This window comes from Ovis aries, chromosome 14 (genome assembly GCF_016772045.2).
Source record: "Ovis aries strain OAR_USU_Benz2616 breed Rambouillet chromosome 14, ARS-UI_Ramb_v3.0, whole genome shotgun sequence".
In the NCBI taxonomy this organism is placed as follows: domain Eukaryota; kingdom Metazoa; phylum Chordata; class Mammalia; order Artiodactyla; family Bovidae; genus Ovis; species Ovis aries.
In genome coordinates, this window is record NC_056067.1 from 24501884 (window position 1) to 24522266 (window position 20383).

The 20383-nt window shown below is 55.6% G+C and overlaps 1 protein-coding gene across 10 annotated transcripts in view; it reads left to right on the plus strand.

Moving 5' to 3' along the window:
• The window catches only part of SLC12A3 (solute carrier family 12 member 3), a 48330-nt gene that overhangs the window by 760 nt on the left and 27187 nt on the right, over positions 1-20383 (plus strand). For 7 of the 10 annotated variants that reach the window (XR_009596180.1, XM_042231667.2, XM_060397953.1 and 4 more), the window contains exons 2-18: positions 14-160; positions 1561-1636; positions 2311-2406; positions 2708-2847; positions 3239-3349; positions 4373-4484; positions 5411-5541; positions 10553-10637; positions 11562-11716; positions 11961-12068; positions 12535-12658; positions 14221-14322; positions 15213-15368; positions 16031-16130; positions 17520-17631; positions 18184-18324; positions 19339-19445. Coding sequence is in view for 9 of the 10 variants with exons in the window: in XM_042231667.2 (XP_042087601.1) it covers positions 14-160; positions 1561-1636; positions 2311-2406; positions 2708-2847; positions 3239-3349; positions 4373-4484; positions 5411-5541; positions 10553-10637; positions 11562-11716; positions 11961-12068; positions 12535-12658; positions 14221-14322; positions 15213-15368; positions 16031-16130; positions 17520-17631; positions 18184-18324; positions 19339-19445 (2003 nt within the window). In the remaining variant the exon portion in view is untranslated. The remainder of the gene's footprint in view (positions 1-13; positions 161-1560; positions 1637-2310; positions 2407-2707; positions 2848-3238; positions 3350-4372; positions 4485-5410; positions 5542-10552; positions 10638-11561; positions 11717-11960; positions 12069-12534; positions 12659-14220; positions 14323-15212; positions 15369-16030; positions 16131-17519; positions 17632-18183; positions 18325-19338; positions 19446-20383) is intronic. The other 3 variants (XM_060397952.1, XM_042231664.2, XM_060397951.1) reach the window with 1 other exon arrangement.

The following is a 20383-nucleotide window of genomic DNA, read 5'->3' on the forward strand; positions in this document are numbered from 1 at the left end:
TCTGGGCTCCCAGCAGGAAGGCAGCCACCTGCATGCCCTCGCCTTTGACAGCCGGCCCAGCCATGAGATGACTGATGGGCTGGTGGAGGATGAGGCAGGTACCAATGGCGAGAAGAACCCCGAGGAGCCCGTGCGCTTTGGCTGGGTCAAAGGGGTGATGGTGAGTGGATGGGTCTTCCAGGAGTGGGGGTTGAGGAGACAGAGCTCCATTCAAGCTCAGCTCTGATTCTCATTAGGCAGTGGTCAAAGCAGACCCACGACCCAGTTTCCCCATCTGCAAAGCGATCTCAGATTTTCTCTCCCTTTTTGCTTCCTGACCTCCATTTACCCCCCAGACTGAGGCCTGGCCCTGGCGTGGATCTCTGTTTGACTGCTCCGCTCATCATGTGGCCTGTCCATGCCTCACTTTCTTCATCTATGAAATGATCAGCATTAAGCAAGTTAATAGACACAAAGTGCATGAATCAGTGCCTGCCTTGCAGTTATTGGGAGAAACTGCGTTTCCCTCTAAGAGCCACGAGAGGGCAGCACCTAACACACAGCTCCACAACTGTGCTCTCATTCTCCACCATGAGAAGGAGCTGGTTTGCCCTGTTAGGTCCCACCGAGATGGCAAACAACCTAATGAACTTGGCTTTGAAAGACTTTATGGGACTTTACAGAGGGGGTCACATGAGGTCTAGGAGAAAGCTTTAGCCTCACTCTGGGAGGCAGGAGGCCTGTGTTCTGACCTTAACTCTTTCAACTCCCTGCGGGCTGGGCCTCTTTCTCCATCTGAATGGTCACCCCTCCCTCTAGATCAGCGTCTGGCCTCCCTCCCTCCCTTGGTGCCCAGAGCCTTGTGTGGGCCCCATTCAGTGCCTCAGCACACATGCAGGTCTTCGCCATCTGGCCTAAAATTTTGGATCACTCTGTTGTATACCTGAAACTAATATAATATTGTAAATCAACTATACCTCAATTTTTTTAATTAAATTTAAAATTTTTAAAGACTAAAAGAAAAAAGAAATCTCCAGGACTTGTAATTGCCACCTGTCCCACTCCAAAGACCACCGCATCCCTCCCATGTGGGAATTCCAGCCTCAGCTGTGGTCTCCAGCTTGGCTTTAAATTTGGAAGCTGACGTCACGACAACCTGAGCCCTGACTTCTGCTTGTATATGGGGCATCAGCTCAGCTGGCATTTGCCAAGTTCTCCGTAAATGCCAGGTTGTGGGCCAACAGCTGGCTACTGGGCCATGACTGGGGCCAGCAGACACAGGACCCTGGGCTTGGAGCAGGGTGAGGGGTGATAGACTTGCTGCCCATCCTCAGGCCTCGATGGAAGGAGGGCAGGAGAGTGGTGGGAGGGACAGGTGGGTCTCTGGGTACCCCTCCCCTCCCTGCCCCATAGAACCAGAGAGGCACTGAAGAGGGCACTCGCTCACATGGGTGAAGCAAAGAAAGAGCCCAGGTGTCCCCTAGGTGCTTGATGCCAGGCCATGACTGGGGACAGGGATGTATGTGTTTGATCCTGGGGTACCTGGCCCCCAGGTGGCCTCTGACCCCCCTCTCCTCCCAGATCCGCTGCATGCTCAATATCTGGGGTGTGATTCTCTACCTGCGGCTCCCCTGGATTACCGCCCAAGCGGGCATCGGTGAGTGCTGCCTCTGGGGTGCGGGGGAAGGGGCCTGGTCCTCCCAGTCTTGAACTCGGGTTATGGAGCCCACGGGCCCCTGCAGTGGCCGAGGTCAGGGCAGTGTGGTTGAGGACAGTGCGGTCGAGGAGCACTGCATGTGGGCCGGCAGGCCTGGGGGCTCTCCCTGGCTCAGTTTGCCCTCAGGAAGTCAACCTCTTGGGGCCAAATTTATCCCACAGAGCTTCTGGGTTAGGATCTCTCACTGAGGACAGAGCAGCTGCTGGTTCCATAGCATGCTGTGTGACCTTGGACAAGCATTTAACCTCTCTGAGCCTTAGTTTCCTCATTACCAAAATGTGGCAATAACTGTTCTTCTGATGTGCATAAAACTGCAGAGGGTTTGGCACCAGAGATGCTCAGCAAGAGGTAACTATTACTGTATTTCTTATTATTAAAGAAAAAAATACCTCCCTATCCATATGTAAAGATCCTTTACATGTTGCCTTATCAGCTCCCTGGCTGTTCAGAATATACCATGAGGTAGACAGAGACCCATTTCTCAGATGAGAACACTGAGACTCAGAGAAGGAAAGTAACTCAAGTCCCATGGTGAATCGGTTGGCTGGCTCAGGTTTCTCATTCTGGAAATGTTCTGATTGAGTTTTGAGGCAATGACTCCCCCACCCCCACAGTCCTGACCTGGATCATCATCCTGCTCTCGGTCACCGTGACCTCCATCACGGGCCTCTCCATCTCCGCCATCTCTACCAACGGCAAGGTCAAGTCAGGTGGGCCCCACCCCAGCCTCCAGACCTTCCTCTGGTAGGACCCTGAGTCTTCATCCTGGGGGCAGATCTCTGAACCACTCCCTACCCTCCACCCGGGCCCAAATAGAGGATGCTTCTTCTGGTTGCAGATGCAGGCTTTGGGCAGTCTCTCCACACCCACGGGGTGGCCTTGGGTCTCTCCTCCCCCATGGACCACTGGGTCCCACGCTCACCTCCTCCGAGCCTCAGCTCTGCCCACCCCAAGTCCATCCCAGCCAGACGATTCCTCTCGTGCCATGGCTCCTGGCTCTGTCCCCTGCAGGTGGCACCTACTTCCTCATCTCCCGGAGTCTTGGCCCAGAGCTAGGCGGCTCCATTGGCCTCATTTTTGCTTTCGCCAATGCCGTGGGCGTGGCCATGCACACCGTGGGCTTCGCAGAGACTGTGCGGGACCTGCTGCAGGTGAGGCAGGGGTGGGAGCCTGGGCAGAGGGAGCCCAGATGGCCTGCCGCATCCTCCCCCACCCCATCTGTGCCAGGCCTTCCTGCCCCTCTCTCTGTCCAGCTTTCCCATCAGGGACCAAAGCCACAGTCTGACCACTGCAGGTGACTATGATGATCTCAGCAAATAAAGACTATTCCTAGAAACCACCTTCTAGGGTGCGTGTTGCCTTTAGGGCCAAATTGTCCAGGCCCATGCAGTAGTTGCTACGGAGGACCTGTTGGCAGGGAAGGGGGTGGAGTGTGTGTGTTCCTGCGAGCAGACACCCATAAATGAGGGAAATCAAGGTGGAGGAGCCTGGAGGGGTGGGGTGTGCGGGGACAGCACGCAGCCTGGCCTGTCCCCTCCCCAGGAGTATGGCTCACCCATTGTGGACCCCACCAATGACATCCGCATCATCGGCGTGGCCACTGTCACGGTTCTGCTGGCCATCTCCCTTGCTGGCATGGAGTGGGAGTCCAAGGTGAGGGCAGGAGGTTGGAGAGGGGCCTGGGCAAGGTCAAGTGCAGAAGCCGGAGTCCTGGGACCTGCTCCTGGTTCCGCCTCTGGTGTGTATCAGCTGGGTCCTGAGCTCTGCTGCTGTGACAGAGACCCCAAGGAAGGGAGCCTCAAGCCAGAGTCGTTTGCTTCTCTCTCGTGTGTGTGGCCCCAGGGTACGGGCGGGGGGGATATCCAGGCTCCTTCCACCCTGTGGCCTCTCCACCCCTGGGGTGCGGCCTTCATCTGCCTGGCCCGTGACGGCCCCACTTCCCTGGCCACAGCCCAGCCAGCAGCCGCTTCTTCCTCCAGGGGATCTTCCCAACCCAGGGATGGAATCTTGTGTCTCCTGCATTGGCAGGCAGATTTTTCCCACTGCGCCACCACGGAAGCCCCAGGAAGGGGAAAGGGGGTGAAAAGGAGAAAATCCCTGCCCCCTTTACTTTTCCGGCCCAACCTGGAAGTTATACACGTTCCTTCTGTTCATGTCCCACTGGCCGGAATGCGGTCCATAGCCACACCTTACTGCAAGGGGGCCTAGGGAAATGTGAGCATCATCTGAACCTGTGCCCAGCCCCAGATCAGAGGTTCAGCATGAAACGAGGGGAGAGAAGTCGGGCCTCAGCGGCAGGCTTGGCGGTCATGGCCCTGTGTCCCCTCCTCACCTTCACCCTCTGACCTCCTACCTCACGTCTCCTCCCAGTTACCTGAATGCAGCAAGCTACTGCTCCTGTCACGCTGCTGCTCCCTTCTCCTCCTCTAGGAACCTGAAGACATCTTCCCAGGCCACCCTCCTAAAGGAGCCCCAACCCAGCCCCCGTGACACCCCCATTCACTCGCTAGTTTCATCTTCCTTATTTGTCTGCAAGACAGGAGCTTGGCTGCAGCATAATAGGTGTTGAATGAATGAATGAATGAGAGAGTGAGGGACCTGGGCAAGCTCTTCACCGCTGGGGCTCCCTGAACAGGCAGGGCCAGACTGTCTGACCTCCAGGCTCCTCTCCCCCAGGCCCAGGTGCTCTTCTTCCTCGTCATCATGGTCTCATTTGCCAACTATCTGGTGGGGACGCTGATCCCCCCATCTGAGGAGAAGGCCTCCAAAGGCTTCTTCAGCTACCGAGGTACGTGTGGTTTGGGGCCCCGCCTATGGCTCCGGAGACAGAGACAGTCTGCCCACCAACCTGGCCCATTCTGAGGGCTCCGTTACCTAGCCAAATTTGTGTCCACTTGCCTGTGTGCAGTAAACCCCATCTACTGATGCCAGGTTGTGGTGATGGAAAGTGCAATGTTCATTGCAGGGCACCAAGCAAAGAGTTCAGGGCAGCTAATGCTTAAAAGTTGGAGAAGGAAATGGCAACCCACTCCAGTGTTCTTGCCTGGAGAATCCCAGGGACGGGGGAGCCTGGTGGGCTGCCATCTATGAGGTCGCACAGAGTCGGACATGACTGAAGCAGCAATGCTTAAAAGGCCCAAACTCCCTGAAGGCTTTCAGGGAAAGGTTTATAAAGACAGAGAGAGGGAGGGGGCTGTGGGTGCGTAACCAGCTCGAGGACCTTCTCCTGACTGGCTGGTGGTGAGGTGGGTCGGGAGTCAGCATCATCAACCTTCTGGCTCCAGCTGGTCTGGGGTCTGCGTACTTCTGGGCAATACGCAGTTAACTTCTCCCACCTGCTGAGGGTGTCAGTGGCTGCAGAACAGTTGAAAGGATTTGGCTCAGAATATTATCTACAGCCCTTGCGGCAAAAGAAGAGATACTTTGTTTAATGGCTAAATTATTATTATTATGTCTTGCTTGACTGTTTTCCATTCTCTCTGCATCTTCTCACTTCTCTGATTAAATTTCTTCTTTGACTAAGGTTTTTTCCCTACCAGACAAAAGGCAGGCAGAGGACGTGGGCAGGGGTCTATTCTGGGAAGGCCTCGTAGGATCCTGCTCGCTTACACGGGGAGGCGCGAGCTGCCATGGGAACCCCCTGCCTGCTTGCCTGGGCCCAGCAAGGGGTGCCAGACCTTCCAGGAGGCCCTGACTCAGGCCTCATTTTTCCAGCGGACATTTTTGTCCAAAACTTGGTGCCTGAATGGAGAGGCGTGGACGGCAGCTTCTTTGGGATGTTTTCCATCTTCTTCCCGTCGGCCACAGGTATCCTGGCAGGAGCCAACATCTCTGGGGACCTCAAGGTGAGCAGGACGTCCATCCCTCCCACTTCCTGCTCCTTCCTCCCAGGATGTCCTACTGGGCTGGGCACTGAGCTCCCAGAGCCAGAGCTTGTAAACTTCAGCTCAACTCAATCCAGAGCAGCCCAAATCCATCCTGTTCAGCCCATTCAGTTCCCAGGGCGTTTACTGGCACCACTGCGCTCAAGGCCTTGAATGCCACCCCCAAAATGGGCTGGTCTCCTCCATTGACCCTGACACTCCCAGCCTAAGGGGAAGACTGAGCTAGCTTGACTTCCAACACTCAGATGGGTTCAGGCACAGCCTCCCCGGGCCCTCCACCCTCCTGATCGGGCAGGCTCCTTGTCTTGGCCTGGGAGGTCCCAGCCCCACAGGAACTTTTGCTGTTTCCGTGACCCCTGCCCAGCCCTCAGGATCTACCACTTTGCCCCCATTCCCCTGTCCCTCCTTCCCACCGCTGCCTCTGCTGTGCTCTCCACCTGGGGCTCCCCCTCTTCGTTTCTTCACCTTGCAAAGATCTGTCCCTCCTGCAGATTAACACCTCCATCCTGACATCCCTCCCTGCCCTGTTGTCAGCGTCACAGTTCCCCTAGGGTAGGGGTGTCAGGCCACTTGCGTCTCTGTCCCCCTGCATCTGGAGAGCTGGGGCTCACTCTGTGTCCCCATTCCCATCTTCGAGTCTGACTAGCACTAGGTGCCTGGTGCCGGTTTGTCAAGTGGATAGTGGTGGGATATGGCAAACGGGAAGTGTAAGAGCAGAAGTTGAGTGTGTAATAAGGTAGGGCAGACGTGCAGGCTGAGGTGGCAGGAGCTCCAGCAACACTTCTGGGTGGAGGTGAAGCTGGTGCCGGAGGAGGACTCTCCAGCACAGGTTACCCAAGGAGCTGGTACTCACGTGGAGGAGGACAGAGAGGAGCCTGGCTCTGTGCTGGGAGCCCTCACCCTCCACCGCCAGCTCTGCTTGAAAGTGCTCCCTGATCACGTTCTTGAGTGAATTAGGAATTGTGCGTTGGCATTCTCGAACGCAGCCTGGCTCTGGAATTCAGAGGGAGGCTGGGTTTGCTGTTTCCCTCCCTTCTCTGGGCAGCGGCCAGCAGGGGCTTGGTCTGCCTGTCCTGAGGTCCTGGCAGAGCTCAGGCATGTGCTCAGTGGCCTGGTGCCCCCTCCCAGCCCTGTTGTAGAAAATCGTAGCCTGGGGATTTATCTAGATGCTTCATCAAGCTTCTTAGATTACTGACCAGCCCAGTGTGCAGTCATCAGGGCCCAGCAGCTGTTTCAGAGCTGGGGGTGGTAGGGGTATCTTCTTCTGTCTTAAATGCCTTTGAGCCCTAAAGGGGCCCTTTCCTCCTGGCTCTGGTCCCTTGCCCATTCCTTGGGACAGCACGTCCTCAGCAAAGAGTAGTCCTATTCGTGTGGACTTTATGCAAGTCTCTTAAAATCTCTCTGGGCCTCAGCTTCCCCAGCTGTAAAATGGGACTCACGCAGCCATGTCTTCACAGGGCAGGAAGGGTTCAGCATGCTAATTTACATAAACTGCTAGCACGGTGCGCAGCCCAGAGGAAGTGCCAAGGGCCAGTTGTCAAGGTCAGTGTCATTTTGTGGCCAACACAATGCCTCCTTTTTTTTTAAATTAATTAATTTATTTGGCTGTTCCAGGCCTTAGTTGAGGCATGTGGGATCTAGATCCCTGACCAGGGATCAATTCCAGGCCCCCTGCATTAGGAGCTCAGAGTCTTAGCCACTAGACCACCAGAGACGTCTGGGTGCCTCCTTCTTTACAAATAATATCCTGGTGCCACCATAGTCTTCTAGCATCATGTCCCCACGTTACAGAGGAGCAGACCCAGTTCTGAGGGGGTCAGGGGCTTGCCCAGGGCCCTGCACACAGGGGCAGAGGAGCTGGAATACCAAGTTTCTAGAATACCGAAGGCTCACCTTCATTACAACTTCATCATTCAACCAGTACTTTTGAGCACCTGCTTTGATGGCAGTGTCTTGTTGACAGTAAGTAAGCAGCAGTACACAAAACACACAGATTCCTACCCTCATGGAGCTCACATGCCTCGTGGGAGAGACAATCGGCATATACATAAGTAAAACGTGTAGTTTGCCTGATGGTGGCTGAGTGATGGGGAGAGAAATCAAGCAGAGAAGCAGGGACGGAATCCCTGGGGCGGCGGTGGGACTAAGGTGGCCAGAGCCCCTGAGAAGGTGACATGTAAGCTGAGCCCTAAAGGGGTGATGACAAAGTTGGCATTGTCTCCATTCACCCCGTACGTCCCCCAACCCTTTAGTACTCACAGAGCAGTCTCATGACCACAATATCAGGGAGGTCTCCTTTTCACAACCACCCTGTGCTAAGGGCAAGGAAAGCATTATTATGAAGTCAATTTTCTGATGGGGAGATGGGGACCGAGACGCGGGACTTCCTAGTGACTGCCGTGGGATCTGGGCCAGGCTGTGTGACCACACAGCTCACACCTAACCGCTCACATTGGTGAGCTTGCTTGTGCACTTGCTATGTGCCAGCCTACTCTCTCATTTCATAGGTGAGGAGGGAGGGCTGCTGAGGCCCAGAGAGGGTAAGGGACTGGTCTCAAGGCACACAGCCAGAAAGAGCTAGGCAGGATGTGGACCCAGATATCCCTGATCTGTGAGCTGGGCTCTGAGATTTCAGACCGATGTAAGGGCGGGATGGAGACCTCGTGTATTCACTTCCCGTGGGTGCTATAATGTGTTACCACCCACTTAGTGACTACTGACGACAGCGGAAATTTATTCTCACACAGTTCTAGGAGCCAGAAGTCCAAACAAAGGTGTCTGTAGAGTCTGTGCCCCTCTGAAGGCTCTAGGGAAGAGTCCTTCCCTGCCTCTTCCAACTTCTTTTGTTCTTGCTCAGTCGTTCAGTCATGCCCGACTCTTTGCGACCCCATGGACGGCAGCACACCAGGCTTCCCTGTTCTCCACCATCTCCTGGACTTTGCTCAAACTCATGTCCGTTGAGTCGGGGATGCCATCCAAACATCTCGTCCTCTGTTGGCCACTTCTCCTCCTGCCTTTAATCTTTCCCAGCTTCTAGAAGCTTCCAACAATCCCGGGGCTCCTCAGCATGTAGCTGCCTCCCTCCAGTCTCAGCCTCTGTCCTCACATGGCCTTCTTTCCCCTGCTTGTCTCTGTGGTCTCGCCTGCTCTTACAAGGACCAGGTCATTGGACGGAGGACCCACCTCAGCCCGTATGACCTCATCTTAACTAGCTGCATTTGCAAAGATGCTATTTCCACATAAGGCCCTATTCTAAGGTTCTAGATAAATGTGAATTTTTGGAGACACTATTCATCCCATCGTAGGTGAGATGGACGTTGACCTGGTCTGTTGGCCTTGGGCCCAGGGACCCTGTATGTTTGACCTAGCGAGCCCTCCTGGTTCTCAGGGCAGGGCTGGCTGGACCACGGCTGCAGAGCAGAGACCTCAGAGCTAGGATGCTCCAGAGACTCCAGCCTCCCTCAGCTCGGCACCTCTGCTCCCACTTTTCTCTGGCCTGCCACCCCCTTCCTCCTCACCCAGCACCTTCAGAGTCACCTTAGTCGTCCCCTCCACCATGAGGCCTTCTGGGGTTCTGGGCGCATCTCCCCAGCCTTGCTCCCCAGTGCACTGTGGTCCTCCCTGTGGTGGGCACACCATCTGCCCTGTGTGGGCAGGATCCCACCTGCACCTCCTCCCTTGGGCCAAGCCTCAGGGCCTCGTCATCACAGAGCATCCACGGGTCCCACCTCAGGCCCCCGGTGTCTGAGGCAGACAGCTGGACCATGGCCAGCTTTGTCTGACTTGTCCATGAACTTGAACAGTGTCACGGTCCCTCCAAGTTATCCAGGTTGTGTCACCTCTGATGCTTTCTGCATCTGCCAGCTGAGTGGCGAGCAGAATGGCCCAGGGAAGGCGGGCAGGTTTACCAATTGACTTCCCATGGCTGACGTGGCCTTGCCCTCCAGGCTGGGGTCCATACCTAGACTAGAAACTTGTTGTAAAACCCCCAGCCTCTATCCTTCCACCCAGGACCAGTGCCCCCAAGGGGTGGGCCTGAGGCTATGGACCTTGGCATGTCAGGGCCGAGCTGCTTAAGGCTCTGCAAATTGGGCCCTCCTCCTGGCTGCCTAGCTTCAGTTTCCCCCCCAGCCGCCTCTCAGGAAGCTATGCTTGGAGAAGTGCCTGGAAGAGTGAATGTGAGGTGGGTGTGAAGGTCTGCTGTCACTGCCAGGAAAGCGCCCGCAGAGATCTTTGTCTGAGAGGAAGAGGAAGTTGGGGACTGGTCTACATATTCCTGGCTATGTAATCAAACAGATCACTTGATGCGTAATGGGGATTACACGCAGCGAACCCAACTCATGAGCTGAGCCCTGGTCTAGGAGCTTAACAAGGATGGATTTGTTTCACCAGCATCCCTGGGAGGCTGGAGGGGCTGAGGTGTGGGAGGACAGGCAGGCTACCCGGTGATCACCTGAATCTGACCACAGGCAGGATGACTCAAGGGGCTTCCCAGGTGTCTAAGTCATAAGAAATCTGCCTGCCAATGAGGAGATGAGGGAGCCATGAGCTCAATCCCTGGCTCAGAAAGATCCCCTGGAGAAGGAAATGGCAACCCACTCCAATACTCTTGGAGAATTCCATGGGGTCGCACAGAGTCAAACAGAGCTGAGCACTCATGCCCGCACAAAGGCTGATCCAGGAGCCCTCCCCCTCGCCGCCCCCAGGGCAAGCACTGGCCAGGTGTCCTCAGGGACCAGAGGAATTGCTAGGAGTTCCTCTCCCTGCCTCCGGCTCGCAGGGCCCTGGTTGTGGTCTCAGCCGCCACCTTCATTCTGTCCCGTCCTCCTCTGTGGATGCTCAATCTCTAGGTGCCCCTTGGGAAGGGGCTCTGAGGGGCCAAGATCAGGGGTGGTGGCCCCACCCTCAGCCTGACAAGGCCAGGGCCTGGGAGGGGCTGCCTGACCCCCCTCTCCCTCCCTCTCTCCTCCAGGACCCTGCAGTAGCCATCCCCAAGGGAACACTCATGGCCATTTTCTGGACCACCGTCTCCTACCTGGCCATCTCGGCCACCATCGGTAAGCCGCCAGCCCAGAGCGCTGGAGGGGCCGCAGGGTGCAGTCGGTTCTCTAACAGGGAGGGCTGGGCCAGGAAGACATGGCAACACCAGGAAGTGGAGCCGTGGATTTTATTTTGTGTGGTGGCAACCAGAACATCTCTATGGTGGGAGGTAGTTTGTGGTGGAGATGTGGGGTCAGACGAGGCTCCTCTGATCCCTTCAAACCTCAGGTTACAGATTCAAGCGTGTAAAATCCTGTAGGAAAAATCAAGCTCCAACTCTAAGAATAATAAAAAGAGTGATGCTGAGGACGGGGAAGATGATTCTAGCAACTGATTTATTATCACGTGCTTAGTCCTTTACATGCCTTATTACATTTAATCCAGGCACTGGTCATTTCTGCCTTTTGATGGAGGAGAAAGCAAGGGCTCAGAGAGGTCAAGTGACCTGCCCAAGGTCACACAGCCTGAGTGGTAGAGGTGGGGTTTGGACCTAGGCCTGGGCTGTTGACGCTTGCCTCTCACTGAGACCCTCACACATGTTCTTGCTCTCAGTAACCACTGTGCGAGGTGAGCTGCTCACAGATGGCCAAGGGACACGGCCCAGGCATAGCCGCTCGGGGCCTAAGAGTCAGGCCTCCATCATAAGGAGGACACTGTGACCTTGGGTCACTTAGGCTCCTTGTGCCTCTATAGAATAGCAACAACAACAAAAATAATAGAAATACCTGCTTCCCAGGAGTGTTTAACATGCTTAACACAGGGCCTGGCGTGTCAAAAGTGCTCCTGCATAGAGCTAAAATGATCATCATTATTACAAAGTACAGGAAGAGCTGGCCCAGCAGCAGCATCTCGCCCTCTGCAGAAGCGACCAGCATTTTCCGGGTGGCAGGGGAGGACGGAGGAGGGGAGGGAGATCTCCCCACGCCCTCCTTCCTCCCCAGGCTCCTGTGTGGTTCGAGATGCCTCTGGGGGGCTGAATGACACAGTGACCCCTGGCTCAGGCGCCTGCGAGGGGCTGGCCTGTGGCTACGGCTGGAACTTCACCGAGTGCGCCCAGCAGCACAGCTGCCGCTACGGCCTCATCAACTACTACCAGGCATGCGTGGCCCCGCCAGACGCCGGGAGGGCCGGGTGGAGGCTGGAACGGGCTGGAAAAGACAAGGCTTGGGGGATGGCTCTAGGCTAGGGAAAGAGCTTCAGATAGGGGCCCCAGTGAGGGTTGCAGGCTCAGGTGGAAGCTTCCAGACAGAGCCCCTGCTTGCCATGGGGACTGGGGTGACCCAGGTAGGGGCTCTGGGCCCACTCCTCACCTCAGGGGCCTGAACCTCATGTCCCTGCAGACTATGAGCATGGTGTCGGGCTTCGCACCCCTGATCACAGCCGGCATCTTTGGGGCCACCCTCTCCTCTGCCCTGGCCTGTCTCGTCTCTGCCGCCAAAGTCTTCCAGGTGAGGCCACAGGAGGGGGCGGGAGGGTCTGGGAGGCCAGGTGACCTCCAGAGGCCGGAGGAGTCATGTGACCTGGTGTCTGGATGGGAGGAAAAGGAGCTGGGAAAGCAAAGGCTTGCAGGAAGCAGCCCCTTGGCTGTGCTGGGCTTTGACGAGTACCCACCTTTCCCATCCCGCACCCTCCCTCACAGTCTGGCACCCTGTCTGCAGCCCACCCTCCCAGTCTCCCTCCGATGTGATCAGCCCCCTTTCAGTCTTCATGGTGAAGTGGGGAGGGCAGGAGATCCCCCGTTTTCACAGAGACAAAAGCCAGGTGGAATATCCCCCACTTTCACGCAGACAGAAGCCAAGAAGTGCCTTGCTGAGGTCACCGAGAGAGCAAGCAGGGGCTGGGGTCCAGGCGGCTGCAGGGAAGGGGACGGGCAGGTCCTGGCCAGGGGGTGAGCGCATCGCCCTGTGCCCACAGTGCCTGTGCCTGGACCAGCTGTACCCGCTGATTGGCTTCTTCGGCAAAGGCTACGGCAAGAACAATGAACCGGTGCGCGGCTACCTGCTGGCCTATGCCATCGCCGTGGCCTTCATCATCATCGGTGAGTAGCCGAGGGCACGCAGGGCCGCCACCTCTCCAGCCAGCCACCTGGCAGGGACCGACCTGCTTTCCTTGGTCCTGCCCTCCTGTGTGCTAGCATCTGGGCCCTCCCTGCCCCCAGGTCTGAACCAGCCCCCAGGAAACACCGGGAGCACAGGGCAAGCGACTGATTGCTCCTCGGGAGCTGATACAAGCAGCTGGGTCACTATCTCTGTAGGTGCAGAAGCTACATCAACCTCATTTCTCAGACCTTGAGCTACTGGGTCCCTTGGGGTCCGAGACAGGGGATGCCCTTGGAGAAAGATCCCAGTTAATCAGTTAGCTAGACTGACCTCTATCCTGGCTTTGCCATGTGCCAGGTGAGTGACCTTGGAGAAGTTACTTCACCTCCCAGAGCCTCGGTTTCTTTGTCTGCAAAATGGGAGCAACAATGCGTAGAGGGTGTGTCGCTGATGGGCAGGAAGAGACCACGTATGTGCACACACACGCATTCATAGAGGCACACACTTATGTGTGCCCACTCCCCAGTACTTTCTGAAGTTTAGCCAACAAGGCAGAACCTGCTAGGAGAGAGTGCTAGGAGAGAGGTGACCCGACCGAGCAAGAGCAGTGGCCATGAAGACCCCTGACCCTCCTCCTGATGCAGGAATGGGGCCAGGGTCAGTGACTGGTGAACCTCCCCTGGCTGGGGGGCGCTTTCCTGCCACAGCTGCATCCCTGCGACTTGGGCTGGTACCGCCAACCCAGGAGACGTAGCCTAGTGGTCTAGCCCCACTTCCACTCGAGGGAAACTTTCCAGACGGTCCTACACCAGAGGAAGAGGCAGGAGGGCCACCCCAGGGCTGGAAGCGCCTGGCCAGGCCCGGAGTCCCAGGTGTTGCCAGTGTTTCCTGATCAACCTCAGTCCACCCCCTCCTCCAATTTGATGTCCTTTCATCTGGGTTGTTCTGACTGGACCCCAGACAGAGGACAGTGATCTCAGATGTTCTTGGGCAGGTTCTTGTGCTGATTCAATGGACTTGTGTGTGGAAGACTCAGCACACAGAGGCGCTCATCTTGCTCTGGGATCGTGCAGAAGCAGGCCCCGAGACAAGGATTCATGTGCAGAAGTTTGCTGGGGTGCCAGCGCAGGGGGCTCGCAAGACAGGGAAGGGCAGGAGTCAGTTCTTGAGCAGGCTTCCACTGTGGATGAAAATGTGATGTGGTCTCAAGGTTTCAGATAACAGATGGCATGGGTCTTGGGTCACATTGTAAGATGTATTTCTTATTACAATTTGTGATCACAAAAGAAGTGACGGTCACTGTCCTGGGTCATCCTGTAGCTTGCCAGGATCCACCCTCACATTCCTCTCCATCCTCCATAGAGCTGACACTTTACAGCTTATGAAACAATGGGCTTTGAGATTCACAAAATGATGGGCCCTTTTCACAGATGAGAAAGCTGAGACTCACTGAGCCTCGGCAGCCCGTCTGGCATTCCCTTACCCTGAGAGGGAGGGTTCTGGGGACTCTGTGATGGAGGTGCCCAACAGACTGTCTCCTCTCTCCCTTGGGTCCCTGAAGCTGAGCTCAACACCATCGCCCCCATCATCTCCAACTTCTTCCTGTGCTCCTACGCCCTCATCAACTTCAGCTGCTTCCACGCCTCCATCACCAACTCCCCTGGTAAGCAAGGCCCTCATCTCTCCATGGAAAGTGACACTTGGGGCTGGGGTATGAAGAGGGGGCATGGAAGACATGGATGCAGGTGGGAAGACCAAGGTCACCTGTCAGACTGAAGTCAATTAAAGGTAACTTTCCAATAATCATAATAACAACAGCTGTCCTTTATCAGGCACTTACAATGTACACTCTGCATGGATTCATACACTGTTTACAGTGTGCAGAGACTTTTCTCGTGCCTTCCTCCCGCAGATTTAAGGGAGTCAGGAACCTGGTTCCCAAGAGAGAGAAGAAAATCACCTGTCACAGAGTGGCTACAGGTTGCACTTGCCCAACTCCAGGGGGCGCCACTCATGACATCATAGATTTATATGTTTATTATGAATACTCTCTGGCAGATGGCAGCAAAGAGTCTTCCAGGAAGACTTTTTCCAATTGGCCTGAAACTGCTGATAAGCTGGCCCCCGAGCCACTTTTCTGTAGACCGTGGACCACGGTGCCTTGGAACTGTGCCGTGGGGTGGCCCTGGCACAGCTGCAGATGTGGGCCATGCAGAGTCAACTCCTTCCCCTGCATTCACCCCCTCGGCTCTGTGCTAGCCCCGGAAGCCAGCACTGCTGCTGACGCTGGATGTCCTGTGGCCGTATTTGGCCAGAGCCGGATGTCTGTCCTTTGGTACAGCCTGTTCACATGGGAGGATGCCAACCAAGGCAGGCATGTGGCCCTATCAGTGTTTCCAAGCCCAATCCCAGGAAGCAAGATGGGTGGGCAAAGGCTGGGACCCCTGCTCTGGGCACTATGGGCATTGCCACCCTGACCCTGCCCAGCTGTGCTGGCTCAGAGGGAGACTCCAGAGTGTTGAGGGTACCCCCGTGCCCTGTGCCCCCCACCAGGGTGGAGACCCTCGTTCCGATACTACAGCAAGTGGGCAGCGCTGTTTGGGGCAATCATCTCTGTGGTCATCATGTTCCTTCTCACCTGGTGGGCGGCCCTCATCGCCATCGGCGTGGTCCTCTTCCTCCTGCTCTACGTGATCTACAAGAAGCCAGGTGCGTGTCTCAGGCAGCCCCTGGGGATCAGGAGTCCCCTTCTCGCCCTGAGGCTGCTGAGCCAGCCTGCCCGTCAGCTCAGCCAGAGGGTCTGTCTCAGAGTCTGTGCTCCCAAGGGCTCCCTCTGGTCCTCCAGCCTCATCCCTCCCCACGGGGTGAGGAGCCCCCAGGGAGGGTGCCCACTCAGAGCCCACACCACCCCCTGCCAGACACCCAGGGCTTGGAATTGCCTGCTCAGGTCCAGCCTCCGGAGAGTGGCCGGCCTGCTGGTGTGCGTACCAGACCAGGGGCTGCCTGATAGAAAGGCAGGCAGGCAGAGCCTGGATGCAGGGGCAGGGCTGTCTACACACAGGCAGGCAAGGATCCCAGGAGACAGCACTCTCGGGGTGAGATAAAGAACTCCAGGAAAGCCAGAACTCTCAAGTTGAACTTGGCCTTCCAGGCCATTGGGAAGGTCTGTTTGTCAAAGGAGGAGACTAGTTTGTAGAGTTCAATAGCTTGATGTAATGTGTAATGTTTGAGTTTGTAGCCATATTGTAAGTGCAAAGGTTAGGAACAGAACTACATGCTGTCAACTGCTCCCATGAGTGTTTGCTTCCTAAAGGTCAGCGTTCCCTCCCTCGTACTTAATGTCTGGTTTCTCCCGTGACTTCTAACCTCAGAGGTGAACTGGGGCTCCTCGGTACAGGCGGGCTCCTACAACCTGGCCCTGAGCTACTCTGTGGGTCTCAACGAGGTGGAGGACCACATCAAGAACTACCGGTGAGCACAGCCTCAGGGTGCCTGGGGTGCAGGGCTGGCCCTGACCCTGCTCTGGAGATCCCCAGCCAAGACCTGACACCTGACCAGCAGACCCAGGATGGGCACGGCCCCTTCTCGGAGAGGGAGCAGGGTCGGGGAGCATCGCCCAGCAGTCAGGAGACCAGAGTAGACACTGCCCAGTGGGGCCCAAGCAAGTCTAGTGGCCTCTCTGTACCTAAGTTTCCACAGTGGAATATGCTCTGGGCGATACAAACACAGACATCACAGACATCCCTCTGTGTCCGCCGGGGCCTGGATCCAGCCCCACCTCCCCATCCCCTGCCCAGATACCAACATCCTCAGGTGCTGAAGTCCCTTATGTAGAAAGCCTAGTACCCTTGGCCCTTGCTGTCCATGGTCCCACATCCAGATTCAATCTCCATGCTTGATTTTTTTAAAAAATGTCTATTTGGCCACACTGGGTCTTATTTGCCGCACGTGGGATCTTTGATCTTTGTTACAGTGTGCAGAATCTTTAGTTGCATCATGTGGTATCTCTCTCGTTCCTCAACCAGGGGTGGACCTGGTCCCCCCGCATTAGGAGTGCAGAGTCTTAGCCACTGGGCCTCCAGGGAAGCCCCCGCCACACTTGGTTGAACCTGAAGATGTAGAACCTACAGGTTCTAAGGGCCACCTGTGTTCGTAAGGGTGCTCTGATGTTATAATTCGTGAGGCTGACTCTTCTGAGCCTGTCCCAAGTACTCTTCGAAGCTGATTCCCCTCCTAAGTGAGGAAAACTGTGCCTCCAGGATCCCTTTCCCAACAGATCACAGTGTTAATAATCGGACATATCTGGGTTTCAGTCCCGTGCTAGGTGACCTACACAGTGTCGGCACAACCCTCTGAGGTGTATAAAACCACTAACCCCATTCACAGATGAGAACACTGAGGCAAGGAGCGGTTAAGTAACTGGCCCCAACTCACACAGCTGGTGAGTGGCCAGTTTTGTCTGGTTCCAACTGAGTCTGGTAGTGACCCTTGACTGTGAGCCTTGGCTGCCTCTTCTACCCGGTAACACAGTGATCTCATGAGTGAGGGGCCCCCCCACTCGCAGTCTTGATTCTGCTCACACCATGCTGTGCTGGCTGGAGTGGGGGCCCTAGGTGGAGCAGCAGGAGGGAGGTTCGCCCCAGGGGAGCCTGTGGTGGTTAGAGCAGGAAGGACAAGGAACACCCAGTGTGGTGGCTGGCCACAGAGAGAGCTGGAAAGGAGTCACGGACAGGAGGACCACAGGGTGGTTCCTCTGTCTAGGAGGGGAGTCCTGGAGCTGGGGCAACGCCTGGAGCAACTCTATTTGGCATCCACACCCCCAACTCTGTCCTAATAGCTCTTTTCCTTTCCCCTCCTCAGCCCCCAGTGCCTGGTGCTCACAGGGCCCCCCAACTTCCGCCCGGCCCTGGTGGACTTTGTGGGCACCTTCACCCGGAACCTCAGCCTGATGATCTGTGGCCACGTCCTCATGGTGCGTGTCCTCTGCAGAGAGGGTGGGGCTGTATTCCTGGAGGAGCCTCGGGCATCTGGTCCACCCCCGAGGGTGGGAGTGGGGTGGGGTGAGGTAGGGGCCGGAGGAGGGGCTGTGGGGCCTGGACAGGCTCTCTCCCCTTTCCTGTTCCTCTCACTGGCTTCTCCCCACTGCCTCACCCCTCACCTGCTCCCTCCATCTTCCTCCTGGCCTTCCCCCTGCCTAGTGAAAAAGTGAAAGTTGCTCAGTCATGTCCAACTCTTTGTGACCCCATGAACTATATTCTTCAGGCCAGAATACTGGAGTGGGTAGCCTTCCCCTTCTCCAGGGATCTTCCCAACCCAGGAATCGAACCCAGGTCTCCCGCATTGCGGGGGGATTCTTTACCAGCTGAGCCACCAGGGAAGCCCTCCTCCTCCTCTTTTTTTCCCCTAATTTCATAAAGGAAACCACCAGTGAGCCCAGGGAACGACCTCCAGGGCAAGAGAGGAGCTGTGTCTCAGGTCAGAGGGTAAAGGCACCCCTGAGGTCATGTGTCCCTGCCACCCACAGGGCCCCCGCAAACAGAGGATGCCTGAGCTCCGGCTCATCGCCAGTGGGCACACCAAGTGGCTGAACAAGAGGAAGATCAAGGCCTTCTACTCCGACGTCCTCGCCGAGGACCTCCGCAGCGGTGTCCAGGTTCTCATGCAGGTGGGCGGGCCTGGGGCTTCCCCACAGGCCTTACTACTTGCTGTGGCAACCTGAAGTGGGATGCCTTGGTGGGCTAGTTGAAGCCCCTTTTGCTGTGATAGGAGTCCACCTTTCTCCCCCTCTCTGGATGTGCTGATTCAGGCACTTTCTCCAAGTGCCCAGGACCCCGGGGACACTGCCTTGGAGACCGGCGGGAGCTGATGACACATTTTGTGGTTTGGGGACTTTTTAACAATATAATCTACAGACAGCAAAGTGAAATAGTGTAGAGTTTAATATATGTTTACAAATGCGGACACCACTCAGTGCTGTGAAACCACCACTCGGGTCAAGTTCTAGAACATTCCATTCCAGGCAATTCATTTTATTGCTCAGTTTTCTTATTTGTAAAGTGGGATGCATGGATAAAATAACAGTTGTTAATTCTGAGTCAACATAGGGGACTCCTTTTCAATAGTTTCCAATATTTCTCAAAATTAAAAAAGAGCATACAAGGTCTCCTATTGGGATTATAAAACTACTTGGAGCAGAGGTCGAAGTTATGATTGTATGATATTTTAAATGTATTAAATGCCACTGAATTATATACTTTTAAATGGTTGATTTTATGTTATGTAAACTTTACCTCAAAAATTAAAAAAATTTTTTTGCATTAAAAAAAAGAGAAATATAAAAGATGTATGGATTAGGTGACCCAGGAATACTCCAAGCTTGACATCCAAACTCAAGTCCCCTGTTATAGCAAATAATTCCATAAAGAAACGGTAGCTGGGATAATCCAGAGCTGATGGGACAGCCCAGCTGTTAGCCCTGCTTGCAGAGGCCTCAGGGAGTAACTCTGGCTATAGCTTCACCTTTCTCATGAGTGGATCTAGGCAGCCAGGACCTTGAACTGGGGGATATTTCTCCTGAGCCCCCACCCCATGGCGGAGAGGGAAACTGGGCTGAGACCAAGCTCCACCCTAGCCACAGAACAGAGGCCTGACCCGCCACCTCATCCCCACCCCCTGGCAGGCTGCAGGTCTCGGGAGGATGAAGCCCAACATTCTGGTGGTCGGGTTCAAGAAGAACTGGCAGTCGGCTCACCCAGCCACGGTGGAAGACTACATTGGCATCCTGCAGTGAGTGAGGTCACTGGGCGGGGCAGGGCCTGAGGTCTCTTGATCTGGGCCTTTGGCATTTCCTGGGCCTTGGGAAGTAGAGGGGAAGCAGTGGACACTCTAAGAAGCTGAGTCTACTGGTTCAAAGCTGAGGAAGAAAAAGGCAGACGGAGGGTCCCCCTCTGCCCTGCGGGTCATAAACACCCAGACTGTCAGAGAACAGGCAAGTAACAGAGTGAAGTGGGCCAGGTGTGGGGCATCAGGGAATGGTGGGGACTGTGGCAAATGGAGGAGAACAGGTGTTCCCTGGCTCCAGCTAATCGCACCCAGGCAGAAATGAGGACCTAGTGTGGACAGATCTTCTAGTTTTTCAGAGAAGTCGAAAATGTGAGTTTTTAGGTGAAAATCGTGTGCTTACCTGGGGGCTGCAAAGACCTGCAAATGCCCAGCTCTCAAGCTGTGAGGTGGTACCACTGAAACCAGGCCTCCAAGGAGGCGACAAACTGGGGAATGGGACCCAGGGATAAACTCCCTGGGGATTTCAGGGTTAACGCCAAACCCTTTCTCTTTCGTTTCTTGCTGTGCAAACTCCAGAAAACGCCTGCCTGAGCTGCCTTTGTGCCTTGGTGGGGTATCGAGAGGCAGTGTGCTGGAGCATTTAACAAACATGACGCTGAGTGTGGGGACCTGGGCCTGGCTTCCAGGTCTGCTGGGAACCAGCTGTATGACCGAGCAGTGCATCTCACTGCCTCTAGCAAAATCACAGCAGGAGGCAGTACATACCCGCTCTGTAGGAACCCCTACATATTGGCTTCAATATGCCAAAACTCCAAACTGCTGAAGCCTAAAAGGCCATGTCCCAGAGATTTGTGATTAGAGTTCAGAGAGGGCAGTCCTTAGCCAAGTAGATTAGCCCTGGTCGTGGGCTCTTGGGCACCGTGTCAACCAGGCAGTTAATA